Source organism: Silurus meridionalis, chromosome 17, assembly GCF_014805685.1.
Source record: "Silurus meridionalis isolate SWU-2019-XX chromosome 17, ASM1480568v1, whole genome shotgun sequence".
Lineage (NCBI taxonomy): Eukaryota > Metazoa > Chordata > Actinopteri > Siluriformes > Siluridae > Silurus > Silurus meridionalis.
This window is the reverse complement of record NC_060900.1, coordinates 17,021,803-17,046,987: the sequence shown is the minus strand read 5'-3', so window position 1 is coordinate 17,046,987 and position 25,185 is coordinate 17,021,803. Positions and strand designations below refer to the sequence as shown.

General features: G+C 37.4%; 1 protein-coding gene across 6 annotated transcripts; it reads left to right on the top strand.

The window, feature by feature from the left end:
• Positions 1-275: 275 nt before the first annotated feature.
• On the top strand, positions 276-22,480 carry ahcyl1 (adenosylhomocysteinase-like 1). Of its 6 annotated transcripts, XM_046871843.1 has the most exons (18): positions 276-391; positions 484-784; positions 11,518-11,635; positions 12,393-12,536; positions 13,054-13,154; positions 13,914-14,016; positions 14,971-15,065; positions 15,267-15,373; positions 15,558-15,674; positions 16,403-16,466; positions 16,586-16,674; positions 18,383-18,453; positions 19,336-19,430; positions 20,083-20,181; positions 20,275-20,343; positions 20,428-20,506; positions 20,599-20,719; positions 21,250-22,480. In XM_046871843.1, exons 2-18 carry the CDS (start codon positions 605-607, stop codon positions 21,254-21,256), a joined length of 1,659 nt encoding a protein of 552 aa, XP_046727799.1. In that variant the 5' UTR covers positions 276-391; positions 484-604; the 3' UTR covers positions 21,257-22,480. The 6 variants fall into 6 exon arrangements, with proteins under 6 accessions (XP_046727799.1, XP_046727802.1, XP_046727801.1 ...); XM_046871845.1 differs by having other exon boundaries at positions 302-784; positions 12,408-12,536; XM_046871848.1 differs by lacking the exons at positions 276-391; positions 484-784 and adding an exon at positions 7,347-7,467 and having other exon boundaries at positions 12,408-12,536.
• The last annotated feature ends 2,705 nt before the right edge of the window (positions 22,481-25,185 follow it).

The window sequence follows — 25,185 nt, the reverse complement described above, 5'->3', positions numbered from 1 at the left end:
TGATGTGTTCACATTAGCTGTCCTCTCTATATGCCGTAAGAAGCGTAAAGCCTGAACCGACTCTTTCAATACATACATTTTTCAACTCACGTGCCCTCTTGAGAAATCAGACGAGTTTTGCATATTGTGGACGTCACAAAGTGCACACTTTCAGGACTGTATTTGGGACACGAGCTTCAAGCAGCGTTTTCGCTTGATGGTTGTGAGGTCATGGAAAGCCACGCCCATCCCACGCGCTTCCTCTGCGTGCAGGTGCTTGGGTGCTTTGCCTCGAAGCCCCGCCCACAGCTGATGCTGCCTATCGCGAGTCGGACAACCAGAAACCCGAATTAATCTGCGATCATCTGCATTTGAGCCGCAAAATCACTTTTGTGGATAAAAAGATCTGGTGGTGTGCATCGATATTTCTAACGATTTCATTTTTAATTCGGGAGATTTCCAGTCCGCGTTTGGTGTAATATCTTGTCTCGCTTATCTCTACAGTGGTACAGTGTTAGGGCTTAGAGGACATCACGGAAGGTTACAGTTTCTGAGGCGTATAAGGTGAGGAAATACCGGCGATCGCACGAATTTTTCGAAAGCGTTTTTCATTTAATAGAGCATCATGACGGACGCCGTGGTGGACGCGAAGTCGGAGGTAAAGCAGGCCAGTAAAGAATTCAAGGAGAGTGAGAATGTGGCGGAGAAGTACTCAGCGCTGACTGTGTGCAAGAAGAGCGAGGCGAGCGCCGGCGAGCTGCCCGCCGCATTCACTGCGGTCAACACGCACAAGAGCCTCAAGAAGGTAAGAGATGCTTCACTTCAGCCTGTTATTCCATAAACACTGCGTGTATTCATTCATAACAAGGACGTGGTTGCAGGAACTGAAAGGTTTCTCCGAAAGAGCAGCTAAACCTGGAACGTCTACGTTAATCCAAGTTCTTTACACATTCCCAATGCAACTCATCTTCTCATTTATTTACCACTACAGTCACCTTGATTTAAGATCAACAATCACTATTTAGTCACAAGTGCACACCAGCAAACATGTCATCTTCTAAGATTCAGTCCAAATTACACATCAACTGATGTCAACTGATGTAAAGATGCAAGATGGAGCAAAAAATAAATAAAATAAAAACATGGATTTTTTTAGGCAAAGATTTCTTGGAATTGTTTGATGTTATTCTATATTTCGTTCCGCGTGAATAAAGCTTTACTCCGAAGAACCTTCCAAGAAGTGATTGTGGAAACAATGTTCACTCCATAATTAGACTGTGGATTGTGATGCAAATCTTTTCCAACCATGGCACTTGGGTCTGTGCACTACTGGGAAAGTTTTGTTTTTAGACACTAATTATAAAATGTATATTATGGTTGATAATAATAATAATAATACATTTGATTTGATTGAGGAGTGTCCCAGCATTTATATATAGATATGAAATAAACATGTTTGTAATATTATCACAAGATCACACTATCACACAAGGTCGCAGTACATGTTGCAATCCATATTTCCCTCAATGAACCGCAGCTCCCCAGTACCAGCAGCGCTCATGCAGCCCCAGATCATTATGCCACCCCCACCATGCTTGACTGTAGGCAAAACACAATTTTCTTGGTACTTCTCACCCGGGCGCTGGACATCATCTGAGCCAATCAAACATGGTTCCAATAATTTATGCTCTTGCACAGGTTGTCTTCAGCAAACTGTTGTTTCTTGTGAGAAGCTTCAGAAGAGGCTTCCTTCTGAGACGATGGCCAGACAAACAGACTTGTTGAAGTGTGCGGCGCAGTGTGGTCTGAGCACTTACGTGGACCGTCCGCTTCTGCAACCTCTAAAGCAATGCTGCAGCACTCATTGTGTTTTTGAAGCAGCTTCTGCACCTGACGCAGAGCACGAGGACTCAACTTCTTTAATCGCCCCTTGCGAGGTCTGTTTTGAGTGGAAACCGTCTTGGAAAACCTCTGTATGACTCAGTTTCAGGGTGTTAATAATCTTATAGCCGAGGTCATCTTTGTGGAGAGCAACAATTCTAATTCTCAAATCCTCAGAGAGTCTTTGCCATGAGGTGCCATGTTGAACATTCAGTGGTCAGGATGAGAGAATTGTACTCAAAACACAAAATTTGAACTGTTTTAATATAAGATGCACACATTTCTGAGGTTCTGTCAAGCAGAAAGAAACATGAACATGATGAATAGGACCTGTGGCATTGCATGGTTACACGACATACAGCTGTTATCACTTAGGGTGTACTCACTTTTGTTGCCAGCTATTTTGACAATAACGGCTGTATGTTGAGGTTTTTTTTAGAGGACAGAAAATCTGTACTGCTATACAAGCTGCACATTGACTACTCTAAAATATATCCAAGTTTCATTTCTATAGTATTGTCCATTGAGAAGATCTACTAAAATGGCTACTGAAATGGGAGGAGTGTACTCAGTTTTCTGAGATACTGTATATACACAGATAAGGCATAATTTTATGACTACTGAGAGGTAAATTGGAAAAACACTGATTATCTCTTTATCATGGCACCTGTTAGTGGGTGGGATATATTAGGCAGCAAGGGAACATTTTGTCCTCAAAGTTGATGTGTTAGAAGCAGTAAAACTGGGCAAGCGTATCTATATTAGAGAGTTTGACAAGGGCCAAATTGTGATGGCTAGAGGACTTGGTTTAGAGCATCTCCAAAATTTCAGCCCTTGTGGGGTTTCTCAGTATGCAATAGAACATACCAATAGTGCACCAACAAAGGACAACCAGAGATCTGATAACAGGGTCAAGGCCAATTAATGTGCATGGGGAGAGCCTGACTGGTCCAGTCTCACAAATGGCTGAAAAAGAGTGCCCATGCTGTGAGCGTAATGCCCTGGACAATGTTCATGCTGAGAAACCGTGGGTCCTGGCATTCATGTGGATGTTACTTTGACACGTACCATTTATATAAGCACTGTTTGGGACCAAATGCACACCTTCATCTTCAAAGTGTTATTTAATGGCAACCAGGATAATGTGCCTTACGACAATTCAAAAATTGTCCAGGAATGGTTTGAGAATCATATCCAAGTGCTCATGGTTGTTGACTTGGCCTTTAAATTCTCCAGATCTTATTTCAGTCATACATTTGTGGGATGTGTTCCTATGTACATGGAGGTTCCACCTCACAGGACTTAAAGCATCTGTTGCTAACGTCTTATTGCCAGATATCACAATACACCATCAGAAGTCTGGTGAAATCCAGACTTTGGTGGGCCAGAGTTTTGGTGTCACACAGGGGGACCTACACAATATGAGGCAGGTGGTTTTAATGTTGTGGCAGATTATTGTGCAATTACACAGTTCTGTTTCCTTGCAGACAATGAATAACTTTGATTGCAGTATGCAAATTTGTGCATCAAGTCGCCAGAAGGTCATACGTGTGCAGAAGCCTATGTGTGTCCACACGCACTTATGTGTATGTGTGGTTGAGTAACTCCACTCTTCAGCCCACTCACTTCTCAACTGGTTACACAACAGATCGACATGCAGATTCCTGCTGCTCTTCAACATTCTATTCAGTGCCACCTGTTTCTAGACTGACTGGCTTTATATATAGTGAATTAAAGATGTAACCAGCAGCGCTTCAAGATCCAAGATATTATTTGTTTCATAGTTATTCACAGAATACAACTTGCAGTGAAATGTAAAGAAATGCAAGATGTGACTTTACATAACAAATAATGCTTTTGTATTAATGATGGAATAAATCTTTTTAAAGCATGTGAACAAGACACCCAAATCCCATTTATTCCTTCTTAAATCCCTAACAACCAAATTACATATCAATTGTAATGGTGAATTTGCGGCTTGACTTTTCCCTTTGTAATGTTTTGGCATAATAATTGTTTATTCATATTTTAAAATATAGCTAAATAGTAACACGGCATGTAGAAAGACCACAATTTAATTTCCAATACCCTCTGAATAACCAGTACTTATTCACAACAGGTCAAATATCACAGAATCCAAGACTGCTTATACCTTCAGGCAGAATCCTCCCCATCACTGTTGACAATTGCAGCGACCTAAACAAAACATGCACTGTTTCCTTTGCAAGCATTAGGCCTATTCTCTTTCATTACAGGAATTGCGGGAGATCATTTCGGTCTTATTATGAGCAGTATTGTTGTGATTTGGGTGACCTGAACTTCAACAAGGGGAGAGATTTTGCTGCATTGAACTATGAGAAATATGACACATGAATTCATATGGGAACAGTTTCCCTTGAACTTCACAGTCCAAGAGTTGGAATAAGGCCATGGTTCAGTGCTACCTACTGAGATCTCATCGCTGACTTTGCTCTCTTCTTCTCCTCTCCGTTTTGTTTTTTTCTCAGTTTAGATGATCAGATATTTCGATAGTCACCAATAGCGTGTCTTTGTTTTTCTTGTACGAATAGGCCTACTCAAGATTTGATTTAGCCTATCCAACTGTTCCAAAGCTAATATGTAATGTTTTCTTGAAATATTAAGTGTTTGATTTGGAAACAATAAAACTAATTTTTCTTCGACAATGTTTAAACAGTTAATGAACTCCTTTCATTTGTGGACTAGATATATGGAAAGCATTGTATCTGTATTGAAAAGACCTATTATGTTTGAAGCTTTGGGTTTCAAACTTACAAGCTTTCTTTGACAACTGAGGATTACTCAGATATTATTGTTCCTTTACATTGCAAGCGTTCATCTGAATGGTTTAAAGCTGGTCTCATTTCAGTCAAGTCATGGAATTTCAGGACTGCCGAACACGGAGAAGTTGAATATTGTGCAGGTGGAACAGGAAGGATGATTACTCAAAGTATATTTAACAGGCACACTGAAATGATTATAGTTGTCCTGTCCTGATTCATATTTTTTTAACAGGTTAAACAAGTAGACAGAAATAATCCATAGTTTTAAAATAAAATTTAAAAAAACCCAAAAAGTAAGGCCCATGGATGGAATTGGACATGAGCTAAACAAATGGTGTTGTCTGAGGATTTGGGGCTGTAACAAGTCCTGGGGAACATAGAACAAGGCCTGACTGCCATAAGGCGGGCAGATATTGAAGTAAACACACGTACTTCCCTGTGGACAGGGTTGCTGAAGCACCAAGGGTTGCAGGTTAAATCAGGGCCAAAAAACAGGGTCAGTGACGCATGCCAGTGGTTCAGTGAATTCACAAGTCAGCAAGTCAATGAAGCAGGACTGTGGGTTGAGGCATCTCACATGTTTATTAGTTGGGATCCAAAAAAAAATCACATCTGTTCCCTGAAAATCATGAATCAATGTAACCTGTATGCTTGTACAAGTTAATCACAAGGCACCATTTACACCTAGAGGAAGTTTTGCAAAGCCAATCCTGCTGAGGTTTTTGGACATTGGGAGGAAACCGGAGAACCTATAGGCAATCCAAAACATTGCTGCTCACTGCATGACTGTGTCAACCATGACAAACATTTAAATATCCACATAACCTCGACAAGGATCCTTTTTCTGATGGCGTCAATAGTTTAAATAGCTGCAATCAGACCAGACCAGAACAACAGCCTTTTTGTTCTAATCATGTCATTCAAGATGCTTTTCCAGAAATGCAAGCACACGTTCTCTTTTTTTTCCCTCTGCTGTTCTCTGTTCTTTATTCTCTGTTTCTCTTACTCTTTCCAAGACTGAAATTCTTGCTTTATTTAGCAGTATAATCCTTATTTTACAGTCAGGTGTCAGAACTCAAGTTTACTCAAGTCAACCTAAGAGTTTTTTTGCCTGCCAGTTTTTTTGAGTGGTGGTCTATGACCTTGATGAAACATTACGGGCATCTCAGAGACTTAATACACAGGGACACGTTTTAGTTTTAGACACATGTACAAAGTCCTGTTTCATTAAGTGGAGAAAGACAGAATTACAAACAGTGGTGAAACTAATAGTATAGTACACATTAATATTACTGACTTGGATCTAGGGCACTAATATCAGGGTAAAACTGCAAAAGTGTGCAAAACTCTGCCGTCCTAAACCATTTGAAGCAGCATCTTATAATATACAAGTAAGTAAACATAATAGCTGGAAAGACAAACCAGGGTTAATGAATACATCCAGAGTATATTATTATGCAATAGAGTGTTGCTGCGAAATGGTGTGGGGCATTAGGTGAGATCCCTGTTTAACCTCCTGCATCCAAAGTTATTCTTCAAGCTTTGGAGCAACAAATAGTTGGTGAAGGATTAGTTACTATCATTAATTCACTTATTAATTCACCTAAGCCTCAATATGAGTGCTTTCATTTTTCTTAATCGCTTATGACATTGCCTAATATTTTGCCTGCCTATGTTTTTTGAATGTTACCTAGTGCCTTTGGTCTGTTTACCTTAGTCGCTTTAATGATGGAACCTGCCTTTGCATGTGTCTGACTGTCATTCATGGCAGTTTAATTCAGTTCACTATAGCGAAGATGGATTTGAAAAGACTGCAGAACATTAAATCCTGAGGGACGATGCGCTTGTAGTGAAGCATTAATGATCCTGATGCTGCAACACTTTTTGCAGTCGGTGGCGTTTAACAATTATGTGTCATGCCGGCTGTGGATGTGGCTGGTCTTTTTTCAAATCACTAGATTAGTCTGATATAATAGACTCTGTGCTTTCAACCCCTATGAGCACTATATAAATTTGAAGAACATTGTACAAAGCCTATATAACACAACATGGTATTTGTGAATTTCATAATTATATCAAATTTCTTTGTATTTTTAAACTAGAATCGTATCTACATAAATAATAGAAGGCATGGGATTATGGAAAATGGCTGATGGCCAGGACACCAGCAGGTAATAAGAGGGTCATAGTAACTACCTCAGGAGCATCTGCTCAGCATGACATTGGATCTCTGCTAGAGCAATGCTAGCTGTCTGTCTTTACATCTTGGAACCATGGAAATTTTAAATCACAGGTCAGAGTTAAAAAAGAAAACGTTGTGTGTGTTTGGATTTATATGTGTGTATGTGTAGACTCAAATGAAAGTTAAATAAACAAGATTTATTTAGTCCTGATTCCTTTTTATTACCTGCTCTTCAGGAGAGGATCGAGGTCTAATATTTCAAAGGCACTCAACTGCCACAAATCTACATACCTAGAATTTGCATAGTGGAAGTGGACTATAGTACAACCACAGCAGGTGTTTGTGAGATTGTGTGTTTGTGGTTTTGTACATGGAGAAAGGTTGAGGGGGTGGTGTTACAGTACACCAGAAGGTGAAAGAAGACAGGTGATTCAGGAGTGGTATATTCTTACCCCACAGTTCCCACAGATACTTTTTAGCCGTGAGGATCATTGGCGATCCTCAGGAACCTCCCCCCCCCCTCGTGGGAATGTCGCATTTATATGCAATGGTAACACTATACAAGAGGCAGTACAGGAGTAAGACCTAGTGGCAGGAAACATGGATGACTGTGACCATACACAGGTATGTTTTGCAATCTTGTGGTGAAACTCAATGAAAAAAGGCAAATATATTTCTACTTATTTAGAAATTAGGTGATTAGAGTTTTGTAATTCAGTATTGGGAACTTTGATCCCACTGCTTGCTTAGACCTTGATTGAGGCGGGATCATTCAATCAAATAAGCCTAATTAGATTTGGAGTTTCCTTTAAATTAGATTTTTCTCTTCAGCAGGCCACTATAGTTCCTCATTCTGGTGCTTTGTGGCCGCTTTTATTAACACTCAGTAATAGTGCATTTGTCGCATGACTTTATTCTCAAAATTCTTCTGTTGTCATAATCTACAGTAAACCTAATTAATGAAGCATAACATTATAAATTAATTAACATCATTCTAATTTGATGTCACAGTGTTGTGTTTTTCTCCCCTTTCGTCATTCTTTTCTTTAATCACTGGGACATCAGACCTCAGTTTGAAGGGGTTGATCTTATTTTATTTTTAAATATTAAGCTTTAAGCTGCATGTTGTGTCAACTTTGCATTGCATGTCCTGCAGTTTTGACTCATAACACCTCCATAGTTTCTTCTTGTTTTTAGCCCAAAGCTTTACTCCAGCATGGAATTCAAATATTTCCACAAATCTTATTATTCTTGGTCTATTTTCTTTTCTTCCTCATTTATACTCCTCAAAAAGGAAGCCAAACCTCCATGTTTGCCTCTAGGCCTTAGTTTTTACCGCTTGTCCTCACATTTTTTGAATTGGAACAGTTACCACACATTTATGCAGGACTGTCTACAATTTGTTTATAATAGAGATACCACATTAGATTAGATAAGGACAGCTGGTATAGGAAAACCACACACATGGATATTTAGTTTTCATTGAGTCACGGTAAGGTCACAGATCTCCGACCTGAAATGCTACATGAAATACTGAACGGGTTGAGTTTATGGCATCATCACAAATACCACAAAGCTAATATGTGATTATATAATCCATGCCTCATGATATTAAGACAATACTGCATCACTTTCGAGTGATAGCTGTTGGTAAATTTATCTTTTATGATATATTCTATAAACTGAAGCCTTTTCTTTTCACCATGGCTTGCTCATCAGGGATAAATGCACACCATTCACCTTTACTGATAAATTCTGTAAAGCTGCTTTAAAACAAAGTCTGTTGTGAAAAGTGCTATAGAAATAAATCTAATTAAAAAAACTGATCATTCATTTACTAGTCTATAACAGCTTGTTTATGGATGTGAGGTTAATTTTCGAATTTCTCTACACAGTCACTCATTCATTGTCACTAACTACTTCACCCTGGTCAGGGTTGGAGTAGCTCAGTATTAGCAGAACAGCAAAGAAACCCATAAAGGGATGGGAAGAAAATCAAAGGTTTAATCTTTGTTTAGAATCTAACCTAGAACCTAGATCAACTTCCTATTAAATTGGGCGAAATGTGTTACAGAAGATTCACACAGGTGAAAATGAATGCCCGGGACCAGAGTTCACGAAAACAGTTATAAATGTGACTGAAGGGATCTTAAGTATGAGTGAGAATGTTAAGAATATCCGGATGGGTATAATAACCCTGTAGGGTCTGGTGGCATGTATTTTACCTTTTTGCAGTTGTAAATCATTTTTAGTACTTTATGCATTTCACAATGCAGCTTTTTGCTTTGTTTGTCTACATCATGTGTTAGTGCTACTGGTTTGCTCTGGTTTACTTTTTAACCTGGTTAAAAGTAAAAAGCTCCCTTCCTTGCTGTTAGATTTTAGAATCTATTTGTATAAATTAACCGACTGAAAAACCAGCACTACTCTTACAGAATACATATAACAAATGTTCAGAAATGATTTTATAGATGAAAAAAGCAAGAATTGTAACTAAATCAGGTTATTATTCTATGCATAGAGATTTTCACTTTAGCTTTTGGTCCACATGCTCATGTTCAAACAAGTGACTTTCTATTGCTAGGTAGAGCAGAATGCATTCAGGATTTTCTCCATCTAGCTCTCATGTTTTGAAGGTATTTTATTGCATGACTGTTCTTTTTTAACCAGTTCTATAACCAGTTTTTCCTTGTCTGTAAGCATGTTTGCTGAAGCATTTCCTTCTTTTCCTTCCTAACCTGTTTCATGTTATAGCGGTCCAAAATCATGTGCCATTCCAAACCATGTATTGATGTGTATATTTTTGCTTGCAGTTTGGTTTGTAGTAGGCCTGCATGTGCAGATTAAAGTTTTCAGTTCTGCTTTTTGGTGATGTGTCAGATTTAAGCTCACATTCAGCCGGTCAAACTCCACATTTAAAAGTAGTGGAAGAACAATAAGTGAACAAGGTAAAATGTGAATTCTGTAGTAGAGTCTCTATGTAGTCTGTTTCCAGGTCACACTCTACAGACTCATGGTCATTAGGTATCGTCATCAGTAAGGGATTGGAAACAGTGGCTTATTCAGTGCTGATGCCAGCTTCCCCATCTGCTTGTAGTTACTTTTGAAACTCTGTTTAGCTGCACAGGGGCATTTCGAAACTAGCTTGTTGTGTAGTGCTAGACCAGTGACAAGTTTCACAAAAAAATTATTTTTAAAATGTATCTATATATATATCATTTAGATATAGACAAAAGCCTAGTGCTATTTAATCAGCCTTTCTGTGTAATAACACACACACACACACACACACACACACACACACACACACACACACACACACACACACACACATATATATATATATATATATATATATATATATATATATATATATATACATACTCAGGCCAATGTTCTTTAGCTAACGTTGCTATAATGCAGGTATTACATTTGTTTGACCATTTGCATATTTGATTTGGAATAGGCATTCTAAGGAAAGATATATTTATGAATGCAACCTTTTTTTTTTGCCCATATTGCATAAAATGTTAACGCATGTTAACGACTATAAACACTTCTGTTCACTTCTCTATCTGATTGCAAGAGTTCCTCAATTTGAGCTTGTTTTTTATTAAGTTGATGTGTTACGTCCTCTTCCAGCATTGGTTAATGTTAATGTCTGACCTTATCTTGCTAGCGCCATAGACAAAGCATTTGCTGTTCACTATGTCCAGTTGCTCTCTTCGGCTACGAGGTTCAGCAAAATGTCACAAAAAGAACAAGAAAGTAAATTCAACCTGCAATAAAAAGCGCTGAACTCAGGGATTGATTCACAAATGAAGGGAACTGATTCATGCAAATATAGCACGTTCATATCCAAGTACATAGGTATAAAACATAACAGGAACGCAAAGTAACATCCACTCCTAAAACACAAACCAATGCAGCAGCAGATATCAGCAAAAACATTAGATATTTTTGACTTGCAGTGACACTGTATATTTACAGAGGCATATTTAGCAGAATGTTTTGTTAAATTATATCAACAATTGGATTGGTTGTATTTTGGATCTTGGGACCTGAGGTCTTGAATCATCTTCAGTTAAAGATGTTCCCTTGAAGATGTTCTTAAGTAGGGCTATGTCCTTGGTTGACTCCTTTGAATGAGAAAAACGCTGTTTGTAAAGGTCACATTGAGAAGATGTTAAACCATGAAGCACTCAGAATGCCAGTGTACTGTGTATTTATTTCCACTTGACATGACTTAATCAGAAAATGTATACAGAGTAAGGCAGGCTGATGGGTACCAGTAGCCCAGTGAAGCATAAACATATACCAAAACATCTAGCAAAGCAAATCGGCAAGAAAAAACTGTGAAAAGCTGAGACTGTATACAGCAGTTCTAGCACACACTTTCAAGGCTCAAGCAGTCCTGTAACACCCATATTATCAGTTTTGCCTCATAACAGTATGCAAATCATTTCAATACATGGAACTAATGACACTCAGGTTAAATGATGTAAAGGCAATGTTTTCACCACTATATACTGAACTATACCTAGAAGGAAAATTCCAATTTTTCATCAATGAATAATCCAAGCCATGACACTTTCTGAATAATGACCCTTTTGTGACTTGTTAATAGGATCATTTGACCATTGATTAACTCCGCAATGCTTTTTGACCCTGCAGCAGATTCAGTTCGCCAACCAAGAGGATAAGCAGGAATTCAGCAAGTTCCCCACAAAGACGGGCCGCCGCTCACTGTCCCGCTCCATCTCCCAGTCCTCCACTGACAGCTACAGCTCTGGTCATATCACATTATGATCTCTTATTGCAAATTACCTGACACTGAATTAAATAGAACACTGTTTCCAAACTCAAGGTCTATACACTATATATAATTTTGCTCTATCCAGTCTTAGTTTAGCAGATTAATAGCAGTGGTATTTCTGTTGATTCTGAGTAGTGATTTATACCAGTACAGAAAACTACCTGCACCAAGGGCACCTTCAATACTCACCCTGTCCTCTGATTAGAATTTTCTTACAAGTTAGCACCTGTTTATCTTAAGCATTATTTGTTTCTTTCCATGTTGGGATCTGCAGAAAGTCCTGCTCATAATAAAGGCACCTCGATTAAATGAATTGCTTTGTTCAGCTTCAAAACCTGGATAGAGCAAAAAAACATGGACAGATAAGATCTCCATGACAACTGGATTATTAACAGAGACATAACTATGTATATTATAAAAAAGTATATATGTAAGACATATATATGTTTAGTTATATGGGCTATAGATATATTAAATGTTAATAAATGGTGAAAGGGTACATTAGTAGGCTTTCTGGTTTAATTAGTGGAGTAATGTCAGACACTCAGAGTTTTAATAGAATTTCATAAATATTAATAAGGTATTGGAAACTGTTACAAAGCCACTACTTGAGCACTATTACTTTCTTGTTGTAGTGTTTACAGTAAAAACAATGTTTACATTTAACTAATTAAAAACCTCGCATCTAAATATATGCTTCTATGACTGTTCTTTCTATGTGCTGGTCCGATAGCTGCCTCGTACACAGACAGCTCAGATGATGAGACATCTCCTCGAGAAAAGACTCAGGTCAACTCCAAAGGTAGCAGTGACTTCTGTGTCAAGAACATAAAACAGGCCGAGTTTGGCCGAAGGGAGATCGAGATTGCAGAGCAAGGTGAGACTGTGTCTTGCACGTCCCACTTAATCCTATAGCTCATTCAAACATACACTGCATGAACAACACAGAAAACTATAGTATTTATATTTGCATTTTTAATAGTCATTGTCCGTTTATAATAGTTAAGAATGGCTATTAGTAAGGGAAATACTAGTTTGGTTTTGAAGAAGCTGACAAATCTGTATTGTACTTCTAATTATAGTGCAGAAAGTGCTCTTCAGTGACCTAGCAGGACTGTTTAACGGCTGCTCCTGGCAGCAATATTCAGCCGTACTTATTGTTCAGCTCCCGGTCTTCATACATATGTTTAGAACATACGTTTCTCTTCCGAAAGCTGAAATAAGGAACACTTTTGAATACAGAGAATACTTCAGGACAAGATTCAAAGCCTTGTTTAATGGCTAAATCATATTTTAGCCAGTCTTTATTGTCTGGGACATTACTTAGTGCATGCTTTGCAGTCTGATCCCTCTGGCTCATCATTAAATCCACTTGTCTGTCTCATTCTCCTCAGATATGTCTGCTCTGATCTCATTGAGAAAGAGGGCTCAAGGAGAGAAGCCTCTTGCCGGGGCCAAAGTGGTCGGCTGCACCCACATCACCGCACAGACAGCGGTACGTTCTGCTTCACCGCTTCCTCTTTTCAGTTTAAATACACGTCTTGATTCAAAAATTTAAAAAAGGGAACAGTTTATTTGCAGTGCTGTGGAAGCTACTTTGCGAGTGTCACACTGTCACACTACATATTATTTAAACTGGCTTTGCACTGTGACTTTTTGACATAATTTCATACGTTTGAATTAAAATCACAAAGTATGGCTGACTGCCTAAAAGCCTCAATTTCTAATGGAATGGAAAAATGTCCCTATTCCCTATTCCCTCCAAACAACATTATCTGCACAATCCCAGTTTAACATGACCGATGACAAAAGCAGATGTAGTCATTCTCTTTAATCGCAGGTCTACAAAACCCATTTGTCTGATGATAGTACAATGATAGTACAATCATTGTGTAATCCGACAAGGAGCACACAATATCACACTGTTTGATATAGAATTCGACCAATACTTCACTTGAATCTACTTGTACTGTGTGGTGATGTAATAATCCAAAAAAGCACAGTCTTAATCCAGGTGAAATTCCACAGTCTTAAAACAGCTTTGAAGTAGCTAATCTGCTACCACTTGTACCATTTTTTTTAAAGTTGCGCTAAAAGTGGTTGTTACTAGCTTATCATTTTAAAACTAGCAGCTACATCTTAACACTGTTTATTTCATCAGACACTAATTGAACAGCATGGGTATATAAATGAACACCTTACGAGCTTGTTTTTTTTTTGTAACCTTTTAAAAATCTTGACGTGGTTTGTTCAGGTACTGATTGAGACGTTGGTGGCTCTGGGCGCTCAGTGTCGTTGGGCTGCATGTAACATCTACTCCACTCAGAATGAAGTGGCTGCTGCCCTGGCAGAAATAGGTAAGGATAACTTTAAATTGCAGAAACCGCTGTGGAGGATTCTGTGCTTTCTATAGCTATAGATTTCAGCCAAATATCAAGCTTTGCAGAGTTGATATGCATGCAAAACTGTAAAGTAAGCATGAAATTTGACCATGCTTTGGCCCCATAGGACCAGAATTTGACCACCACTGCAGTAAAACCTTAAGTCTACTATGTCCATACATCCATTTAAGCATGTATGGAATGCGAGCTATAGCCTGAGCTATGTTCTATAAGCTATGTACAGTAATCCCCCGCTTTACTGCGGTTCGAATCTCAGAATTACATTTGCCACATAACTAATTTGTTATGCTGATATTCCAAAAAAACGTATAGGAAATTGTTTTATGGTGAAATAATGAAATTTATTAATAGAAATATAAATGAGTGTATTCTTGCAAACATTTTTCTGTGTTTTCTTAAAGTGTGTGGGAGGATGATTTACGGCTTAAACCATAAAAAAAAGAAGCATTTTTGGTCTGGCATCCGTTTATCGCGGATTTTCGTTCATCGCGTGCGGTTTTGGAACGTAACCACCGCGATAAACGGGGAATTACTGTACTTAGAATCAGAATCAGAAAGAGCTTTATTGCCAAGTATGTTTTCACTTACAAGGAATTTGTGTTGGTGACAAAAGCTTCCAGTTTCACATTTCTATAAAAGATTAATTAAATAAAAATGAATTAAAAGAAGATAAAAAGCGTTTGGACATTTTTAATAAAAGAAATAACAAAACTATTATTGCACAGAAAAATACCAAAATTATAAAGAAAAAGATGTATTGCACATATTTTTTTTTTTTTTTTTTTGCACAATGATGAGAGCATTTCAATGAGAGTTTGGATTTAAGAAAGTGTGCTTTATAATAAGCTTGTTGCAGAACCAGCCTTAAATCCAGTCCAAATGTTTAAACAGTGTGGCTTCTTTTAATAGGAGTGGCTGTTTTTGCCTGGAAAGGAGAGTCTGAGGATGATTTCTGGTGGTGCATTGATCGCTGTGTCAACACGGAAGGCTGGCAAGCAAACATGGTACACGATTCTCTTGCTTTGACCAGTCAGGGAATTTCATTTTAATGTGTTGTACGCTTCAGTTAGGTTGAAGTTGTTTAAGTTTTTAATATTAGATATTTAATCCGTAGACAGCACCCTGTGATAGTAGTAGTCTTTTGAGCTTTTAATAGTGAATGCTTGATATTTGATTGATTGCATTAATTGGGGTTATGCTGACAGATTTTGGATGATGGTGGTGACCTCACACACTGGGTATATAAAAAGTACCCCAGTGTATTCAAGAAGATTCAAGGAATTGTGGAGGAGAGCGTCACTGGAGTTCATAGGTGAACAGATGCTCGATAACTGAAAAAATAAAAACCTTCTCATTGCAAATTCTGACATTTTTTAGAACTATAGAGAATTTTGGCTTCAGAACTATAAATAGTTCAAATTCTTTTGCATGCTTTTTAATAACAAATGATAGCAATATATTCGCTGTAGTTCAATATGACCCATTCATGTTTTCAGACTGTACCAACTCTCTAAAGCCGGAAAACTGTGTGTCCCTGCCATGAACGTCAACGACTCTGTCACCAAGCAGAAGTTTGACAACCTTTACTGCTGCAGGGAGTCCATCTTGGATGGGTGAGACATTTGATAGTGATCTTAGAGTTTCTTAACCAGGGACCAATTTATCTTCTCTCCTATGAAAAAAATGAAAATGGACCTCCTCATTACAGATTTCTTGTAAGAAATATTCAAATATTAGGCTCATTAGTCAAATGTGTACAATAGGATTCTAGCTATTTGTTGGAGCCACAAAGCCTCATATTCCTTTCCACTGACAGAACATGAGGTGACATTTAAATGCAGACTTCCTTTTCATTGCAAGTGACCTTTTAAATAAGCGGATAACTATAACAGCACACCATTTATAATAACTTTGATAATGATGGCTTGTAATTTCTACCACTATAACAATGGAAAAAAAAGAGACACTTGGGGTTCCCAGTCCCCACACAGCACTATATTACAACTCACATTATGCAATGTGAAACCAATGCTCACTTCTCCTACATACACTGTAGTACACAGGAAGAGTTGTTAGGTAATTTGAAATGTTCAAAATGTTTATCTTAGGGTGGTCATGATTATGATGTGTTTCCAAAGTACACATTTTTCATGGTTGTCAGAATTCGATCGGATATCTCCTGTCCTGTCCTGCTGCCCTTTGTATTGTATATACACTACAATTGATAGTAAATGAGGAACTGATATTTGAGCACAAGCATCAGTGTGTCATTTCTTTCTAAACTGTTACACTCTTGTGTCTCTACATTGACACCATATCATCATTATCTCTCCATTTTTAGTCTTAAAAGAACCACAGATGTGATGTTTGGAGGGAAGCAGGTGGTGGTTTGTGGTTATGGCGAGGTGAGTCAACACTAGCTCGCTTTAGAACCAAGGGTTGCAAAACATCATTTCTTGCACCTTGGATATCTGTAGATCTCATTCTGCAGTGTTTTTGATTAGGCAATATTTTCTGTATGAAGGTGGGCAAGGGTTGCTGCTCTGCACTCAAAGCTCTGGGAGCCATTGTGTGTGTAACTGAGATCGACCCGATCTGTGCTCTTCAGGCTTGGTGAGATACACACAATGCTTTTTGACCTCTGTTTTTCCCCTTTGACAATGTACATGCAAATCAACAGTATATAATACAAAATACCTGTCAGTTGTGGTATCATAGATAAATCATAGATTAAAAAAACCAATTAATAGCATATTACCTGCCATTTAAACTGAATGAATGTGAGTAACTATTTTTTTTCATCAGTGTCTGAATAAATCGCATTAACTATTGAAATGCAAATGAATAGCTCATAATAAATACCACATAAATACAGGTTGTGGGATTGTTGAAAAACCATGAACTCTTGAATGATTTTATTCTAAATGATTGGTTTAATGCTAAATACAACATGTGTATGTGCAGGTTTGTGTGTTTGTTTTTATCTAGTTTAAAGGGCTTACGTGTATTGTAATGTCAGATATGTTTGCTTATTAGCACCATTGCATCAAACACTGCAGCATGCAATGCAGCATCATGACATACTAGAAAGAGTTTGGGGAATCGTATATTTCCTGTTGGACTATACTGTAGCCAATGCTGTTTTTTTTTTCTTTAGCTACTGTTGGCACAGCAGTATGCTAGTTTATTTGCTTTTTATTTTTCATTTTATAAAGATTCCTCCTACCCATAACCTGTGTTTTTTTGTATGTCCATGCCAAGCAATTCAGATATAAAGAGTCTACACACCCATGTTAAAATGGCATGCTATTTGTATTTTTTATTAATAATACAGCAACCAAGAATTTTCACGTGAAAAACAAGTAGAAACGTTTTAGGAAAAAGGAAAAGAATTTAAAAGGGCGGTAACCTGAGTGCCATACATGTGCCTAAAGGAATTATCATACACATGTCATGGATGAAGTGAGTCTGATAAACCCTGTATAATATCAGTTGTTTCAGCAGGAACCTACACTACATTTTCTTGGTTTTATCTGACTGACATACTTTAATTTACGGCGCAACACCATAAAGTGAATCAACTAAGTGGAAATAATTAGATGGATAAAGCAAAAACTAAACAAACAAACAATGAAAATCCTTTAAGCCCAATAAATTTTGCAAAAATGTGTTACAGTCTAAGGCGGAAACCGAGGTCGATTGTTTTGGGCACAACTTCTCTCTCAAAGAACACCATAGTGAAGCATGGTGGTGTCAGCATCGTGCTATAGGGCTGCTTCTCTTCCAAAATTGTAGCCCTCAGTTATAAAGCTAAATGTGAAGAGAAATTTGCATTAATGCCCTGAAGCTCATAAGCAAAAAGAAGGAATAGGATAAAAAGAAAAGAATTTTGGAATGGGCTAGAATAAATCCTATTTAAATACTTGTAGAATGACATAAAGAAGCCCGTGCACAGGTAAATGCCTCACAATTGATATTTTTAAAGAGCATGTAATAATTTGCCAGTTCAAGATAATTGGCTGATTATAGGATGATAGTTTTTTAACTTGAATTTTGTTGGTTGCTATACTGTATTACATTAATGGTGGAAAATGACCCCATTATTATTCTTAGTTTCATGTTTTGTGTAAAAAACATTTTGTCATAAATAATTCAAATTATTACAAATGCTGATTTGTGATTTGTGCAAATGTTAATTTTAATTATATATCTTCTACATAATCTTGCCTATTGCTAAATGTATTATTTAAACAGTTGTTATACTTATCTATTAGTTACGACCTAATGGCAAATTTCTCTCTAACATGATGTTGTCCTACAGCATGGATGGCTTTAAAGTTGTCAAGCTGAACGAAGTGGTGCGCCAAATGGACATGGTGATCACATGCACAGGTAGTTAACTGCTTGCGTGTTTTTCCGTGTAGTTCCTCTGCAGCATCCAAAGCTCTTCTCTCTTGTGATTTGCACCTTTAATCAGAACACAATCATAGCACTCTGATGTTGTTGTTTCCAGCCTTTTAAGAGTGCATGCTGACTCCAGTGTTCATTTGAACTGTCAAGGGGGAAAAAAGAGAAGAGAGGGGGAGCCTTTTATTTGAACTGGGAGAAAATTTAAATCAAATGTTTTGGCTGCATAAGAATGAAAGCACTTTATATTCATAACATAGTGTGCACTTGTATCCGGTGGCACCAATTCCAAGTCCTCATCCACTCCATACAGGTCAAGTTCTTTTGAAACACTAATGAAATACTAATAGCGATGATTTTAAAAGACGTTATTTAACTTCCGAAGTTCCCCTGATTTGGTCACTTTTTTCCTCACAGCTCTATGAAGCGCCATTAATGCACTGCGACCTGCAACAACGGGAAGTGCTAATAGAGGCTCCCTGGGGCATAAATTATACTCAGGAAGGAGAAGCATGTAGACAGCTAATGACAAGGTTGCCAATGCTGCAGTTTTTAAGCCTGATTGGGCTAGTTTAAAAATACTCACCCACCAAGCTCCTTTTCACTCAGAACAGAACTTTTGGCATTGAAAAAACTATTTAATTGATATATTATATTTACTACCACTTAGTGGTTGTAAATGAATGATTACATTCTGTTAAATTAACTACATAGGAGTCTATTGGTTTGAAGCTATATTATTATTAACATCACCCTGCCACCCTCAAAGTTTTGGTCACAAGCTGCTGTTTATATCTGCACTTTAAGGCTGTAAAATATTGTTTCCTGAGTCATGTTCATTGAGAGCAATAACATTTGTTTCTGCAGGGAATAAAAATGTGGTAACCCGAGAGCAGCTGGATCGTATGAAGAACGGCTGCATTGTGTGTAATATGGGCCACTCTAACACAGAGATTGATGTGGTGAGTTAAAAAGAAGCTGTTACATTGCATTATGCAGCTACACCCATCCACTTGTCTTCTTAGACTGTTTTTTTTTTTTATCCCGGGTATAAAAGGAGACCCAGCTTTTGCCGGTTGTGTTTATCTGACTAATTCAGAACAATATGCAGCAAGGCTCTTCCAAAGTTAAGCTTGTTGTTCATCTTGTGTGGGTGAAATAAGCATCAAGAGCTAAACAAGTGTGAGTATGTAGGACTAAAGGACTTTTCATTAAACAGTCTGAAAGCCTCTTATCTGGCTGCTCCTTTGTGCAACATTATAATGAGTATGTATGTGTGCTTGTGCAAAAATACTTCCACATCCATATTGTTATTTTCAGCTTTATATACAGAAAGTATATAAAATTGTTGATGTAGGTCTGTTTGTGTGTTTGTGGGTATATTATTATATCTTGGTGAGAACTGAATTTCAGAATTGTTTTCACTTAAAGAGGTTAATGTTAAGCTTAGGTTTAGTTGCAGACATAGGATTAATTTGCTGCATTAACCGTTGCATGAACAGAAAAATGACAGAACGACAATCTTGAGTGTGTGTGTGTGTGTGTGTGTGTGTGTGTGTGTGTGTGTGTGTGTGTGTGTGTGTGTGTGTGTGTCGTGTTGTTCTCTATATCTAGGCAAGTCTCAGGACACCAGAGTTGACGTGGGAGAGAGTGCGTTCTCAGGTGGACCATGTCATCTGGCCTGATGGGAAAAGGGTCATCCTGCTGGCAGAAGTGCTTTATCATTTCTCTTTTGTCTCTTAGTAATGTACCAGAAATGACTATGTATTACTATAATTACTATGGCTCATTATCTTCTGTTTTCAGGGACGGCTTCTGAACTTGAGCTGCTCCACAGTGCCCTCATTTGTGCTTTCCATCACAGCTACGACGCAGGTTTCATGCAGACATTTAAAAAGATTAATTGTAGTAATGACATAAAGCAAGTGACAGTGACTGACACTGTTTTTTGTGTTTTAGGCGCTCGCACTAATAGAGCTGTACAATGCTCCAGAAGGCCGCTACAGACAGGATGTTTACCTGCTGCCCAAAAAGATGGGTAAAACCAGCTTCACTGGCTAAGCTATAGTCGAAATATCAAATCTGCGAACAATTAAAAAAATTATGTATTTGTCTTTGTGTGCGTTTCAGATGAATATGTGGCTAGTTTGCATCTGCCCAACTTTGATGCTCACCTTACGGAGCTATCCGATGAACAGGCCAAGTATATGGGCCTTAATAAAAATGGACCTTTTAAACCAAACTACTACAGGTGACAACATTAATCTCCATAATACTAATAAATACTGTATTCAGTGCTGTTTAATTTTTGTAATATAACTTTAAGAATAAAACTTTCAGGGAGAGCAGTCAGAGGAAAAGCATGTATGTGTCTCCCCCTACTGTTTATTTAAAAAAAAAGAAATGAAAATTATTTCTGACCTCTGACCTGCTGGATCTACTGTAGCTCTGTAGAATCTGGTCCAGTGAGCTACCTTCAGCCAAACAGAAAAAAGCAACAACAGAGGATCCATTATCTGTTAAACTCTGTTATAACAAAGGATCTGCTACAGAAGATGGTTTCATGTTTAGAAATGTAAAGATGAGTTACAGTACTTTTTTTTTTTTCTCTGGGACAGCATACTTAGCATTTTAAGTACTTGTCCAGAACTTGAGCATCCAGACCATAGCCTGACAGCTAGCAGCACCTGACCTATAACATCTAAATGTAGTATTTATCATATCAGAGGAAAATTATATATGAATTAATTAATAATAATAATATTGTATTTACATTTCCAGATATTAGTTTGTTTGACTCACAAAGACCTTCATCCGGGATGAAGAGACCTGCATCATTCTCCGAGCCAAGAGATTTATTTTCTATTTACTGTCCATTTCTAAAAGAAAGAAAAAATACTTGATTTTGTGAATGTTCTTATAGTGTCCTTAGACACCCAATAATCAATTGTCATATCTATATCTGTAACTATAATTATACTCTTTTAGTACTTCATTAGAATAATTTATTGTGTTTGGATTTGTTATCTTTAAATCACATTATAAGAGGACCATATCTTTTACATTGTGCCATGTATGGGTGGTGGTGAAGAATTATTTGGGAACATGTTTCGGGATTAATCCTTTTTTCATTTTTGTTTTTCAGTGCTTGTATTATGTATGTCTTAATCTTCATACTAATGGGAAACCGAAACAAAAGAAGTCAACACACTGAATTTAGAATCTGCTGATATTCCATAAATATTTGAAACATCATCATATTTAGGTGTAGGATATATATATATATATATATATATATATATATATATATATATATATATATATATATATATATATATATATATAAACATTTTAATAATTGCTTCTCTAGCACTTCATCTAATTTATCTTTTTAATATGCAAACAATTTACAGTTTGTTTTCCTGAATAATATTTTTATATAAACATTACACAAGAGACCTACAGAATGAATTAAGGCCTACTTTATCTTTGCTTATATATGCCATGGTGTTTATATTACTCCTAAGGGCTGGAGTGCTCAGATACTGTATACTTGTTATACACACAGGGTGTATCAGAACAATACATACCCTGTATGACATTTATACAGGTTTCTCCCACATTTTAAATTAATATTTTGTGGCCTTTGACAAAACTTGCTCCTTTTTTTTTAAGCTCAGTATAAGTTATACATAATAGTAACTATCAGTTACTATCAGTCATAAGCATCAGATAAAAAATAAGCAAAGCAATGAATTGTTTAAATGTTGGTTTTGACTGATTAGTAGGGTTTATGAACTCTTGCTAGCAGATATTTTGCAGCACACACAGACATACACGCGCAAACACACACACACATTCAAATATAAAATGAATGCTAAATTATCATTATCATTATACAAATATCACTGTGATTGAGTAGGCCTGCGTATTTACACGTTAACATGTTTCTCTTTTATTAAATTACATTCCCTGCCTTGTTTATCATATTAAATATTTGTTATGTACCAAATATGAATCTTTTCTGTTCTTTATTTAGTTTTTGTTTACTGTCTGTATTTTTAAAAAACATCATTCTTCTTTTTTTATACATTACAATATGTTGTACAATGAAACATTTACATTTCTTACACCTCCTCGCATCAAAATATTAAACAAGAGCCTGTTAACAGGATAAAAAAAAGGCATAACAAAACACAGCAATCAAACAATTGCTGTTGTGAATGTGCTGAAAAACATTAATGTATCCACAGCAGCTGCTGTTGCGTATGGGCTCATCAAAGGCTAATGAGAGAGGAACAATTTCCTGATCCTTATCTGAGTGAAGACTTTGACAACCAAAAGATCAACCAATTTGTGGAGAAAGAGAAACTTCTCACCCCCAAGCCAGCAGTTAGATTTACATGATTTTTACATTCACATTTACATTTGTGGCATTTAGCAATCAGCCTTGCCAGAGCAACGTACAAAAGTGCTTTGAGTCTCTAGCAATGAATAAATCTACACTGATACGCTAGATTACAAACAATATCAATCAGACTACAACTCTAATTCAAGTGTTTCAGGAAGAGGTAGGTCTTAAACCATCGCTTGAAGATAGCCAGTGTCTCTGCTGTACGGATATCTAGGGAAAGTTCATTCCACCACCTTCGGTGCAGAACAGAGAAAATCTTACCCCTCATTCTGAGAGAAGGTGGTACCAGTATAGCAGTGCTGGAGGATCTCAGACAGCGTGGTGCAGTGCGAGATGTGATGAGGTCTCTGAGGTAAGATGGCAACTGGTTCATTTTTGGTCTTGTAGGCAAGCATCAATGTTTTGAATCTGATACGTGCAGCTACTGGAAGCCAGTGAATGGAGCGCAGCAGTGGGGTGGTGTAGGAGAACCTGGCCAGGTTGAACACAAGTTGTGCAGCTGTGAATATAGTGTTCAGAAGAAGACCTGCCAGCAGAGAGTTCAGTAAAAACTGAACTAGCACCTGGGCAGCCTGTGTGGACAGATATGGTTGAATCCTTCTGATGTGGTAGAGAAGAAATCGACAAGAAGAGTCACATTAACAACATGTGAGGAGAAAGACAGTTGATTGTCTATAGTTACGCCAAGTTTCCGAGAAGTGGCTAAAGGGGAGAGCAGAGGGTTATTCTGAGATCTTGACCTGTAGATGAGTCACCTGGGATGACCAGCAGGTATGTTTTGCTGGGGTTTTAATTGATGAGCACTCATGCATAAAAATATATCAAGCATGCCGAGATCCGAGGGGAAGCTGTGGTATCTGAGAAAGGAAAAGAAAAGATGAGTTGAGTGTCATCTGCATAGTGGTGGTAAGAAAACCCATGTGAGGATATGACTTCACTAATGGAGTAGGTACAGGGGGAGAAAAGGAAGGGACCAAGTACTGAGCCTTGTGGGACACCAGTGGTGAGTCTGCACAGGGCAGATGTGAACCAGGCAGGAAGCAAACCATTCCCATGCTGTTCCGTGGATACTGAGGCTCCTGAGGGTAGACAAGAGAGTAGTTGAAGAGAATATGTTGTGTTTTACCATCATATCACTGCTTTAAATGAAGCCAAAAACCCAAAGTGGGTAATGAAGATGAATGACTATAAATAATTTGCACAATTTAAAAAAAAAAAAAAAACATGGTTACGTTACATTCAAAATGACAATAAAATGTTCCATACCTGACACAGGTGCAAAATAATTCCCTTAACCACTATATATATATTACACTAGATGGCACTGTAAGCCAACGTAGACATTCAACCATAGACGAATTTGGAAATAAAAGATGTCAGTAATAATAATTTTCTTAGATTTCAGAAGAAATATCCATCTAGGATACATTGTTGAAGCATATAGGCTGGGGATAGAGAAGTAGGCTACTTGTTGCATTTTCTCTCTCTCTCTCTCTCTCTCTCTCTCTCTCTCTCTATCTTAATATTCAGAGTACTCTATTGGCATGATTGTTGACATCTAATATTGACCAAGCATTAATATAAATAATTAAAAGAATAAAAATAATAAAATGCAAGTTGCATATGAAGGTCAAACATCTCTCTCTCTCTCTCTCTCTCTCTCTCTCTCTCTCTCAGTAAACAAGCACATTTCCACAGTCACAACTGTCAGATAATAATATAATTTTGTGAGAATATTTGATCCCCACCAAAAAACACAAGTACTTATTTTTTCTTTAACTGTTAGTTTTCGTCACATAAACACAGTTCAAGGTTGCAAAAAAAAGCCCCTCTCATTCGCATTAAACTGCATTGAGCAGATTGAATTATCGTTAATCATCATAAAACAGCTAATCCCCCCTTCTTAAACCGATCTGTCCATCATCCTTACCGTTTCCCCAAACTCTTTATCTCTGTTCAGTCGTCTGCTACCATTTTTCTTGATATTTCTTTATTTCTTGGATTAATTAAATTTGTTTTCATTTGCAGGATCATTTCCATGGCGCCATGGCCCAAGACAGGGACTGCTTGCTCAATGGGCAGATGAACAAGAACAATCTAATTAAGTCTGGGAGATGGAAAAGCAGAAAAGGGGGAGATTGAAAACACCAAATCTGTCTACAATTCTGTGAACTTATTGCAACTTAATTTTTTTATGCATTTGACAAGATGTTAATCGTGGATTAATGAAAAGATGGGTCGGAGATGATCCACAGACTTATTTACACAGTTCAATGGGTTCATATAATATTTTGTTTTATTCC

What these genes read in the sequence shown, in the direction of transcription:
- ahcyl1 (XM_046871843.1), top strand. Translation starts at nt 605, where the DNA reads ATGACGGACGCCGTGGTGGACGCGAAGTCGGAGGTAAAGCAGGCCAGT. An exon ending in TGGTTTGTGGTTATGGCGAG is followed by an intron (nt 16,467 to 16,585) that starts GTGAGTCAACAC and finishes TTCTGTATGAAG; the next exon opens with GTGGGCAAGGGTTGCTGCTC. An exon ending in ATCTGTGCTCTTCAGGCTTG is followed by an intron (nt 16,675 to 18,382) that starts GTGAGATACACA and finishes GTTGTCCTACAG; the next exon opens with CATGGATGGCTTTAAAGTTG.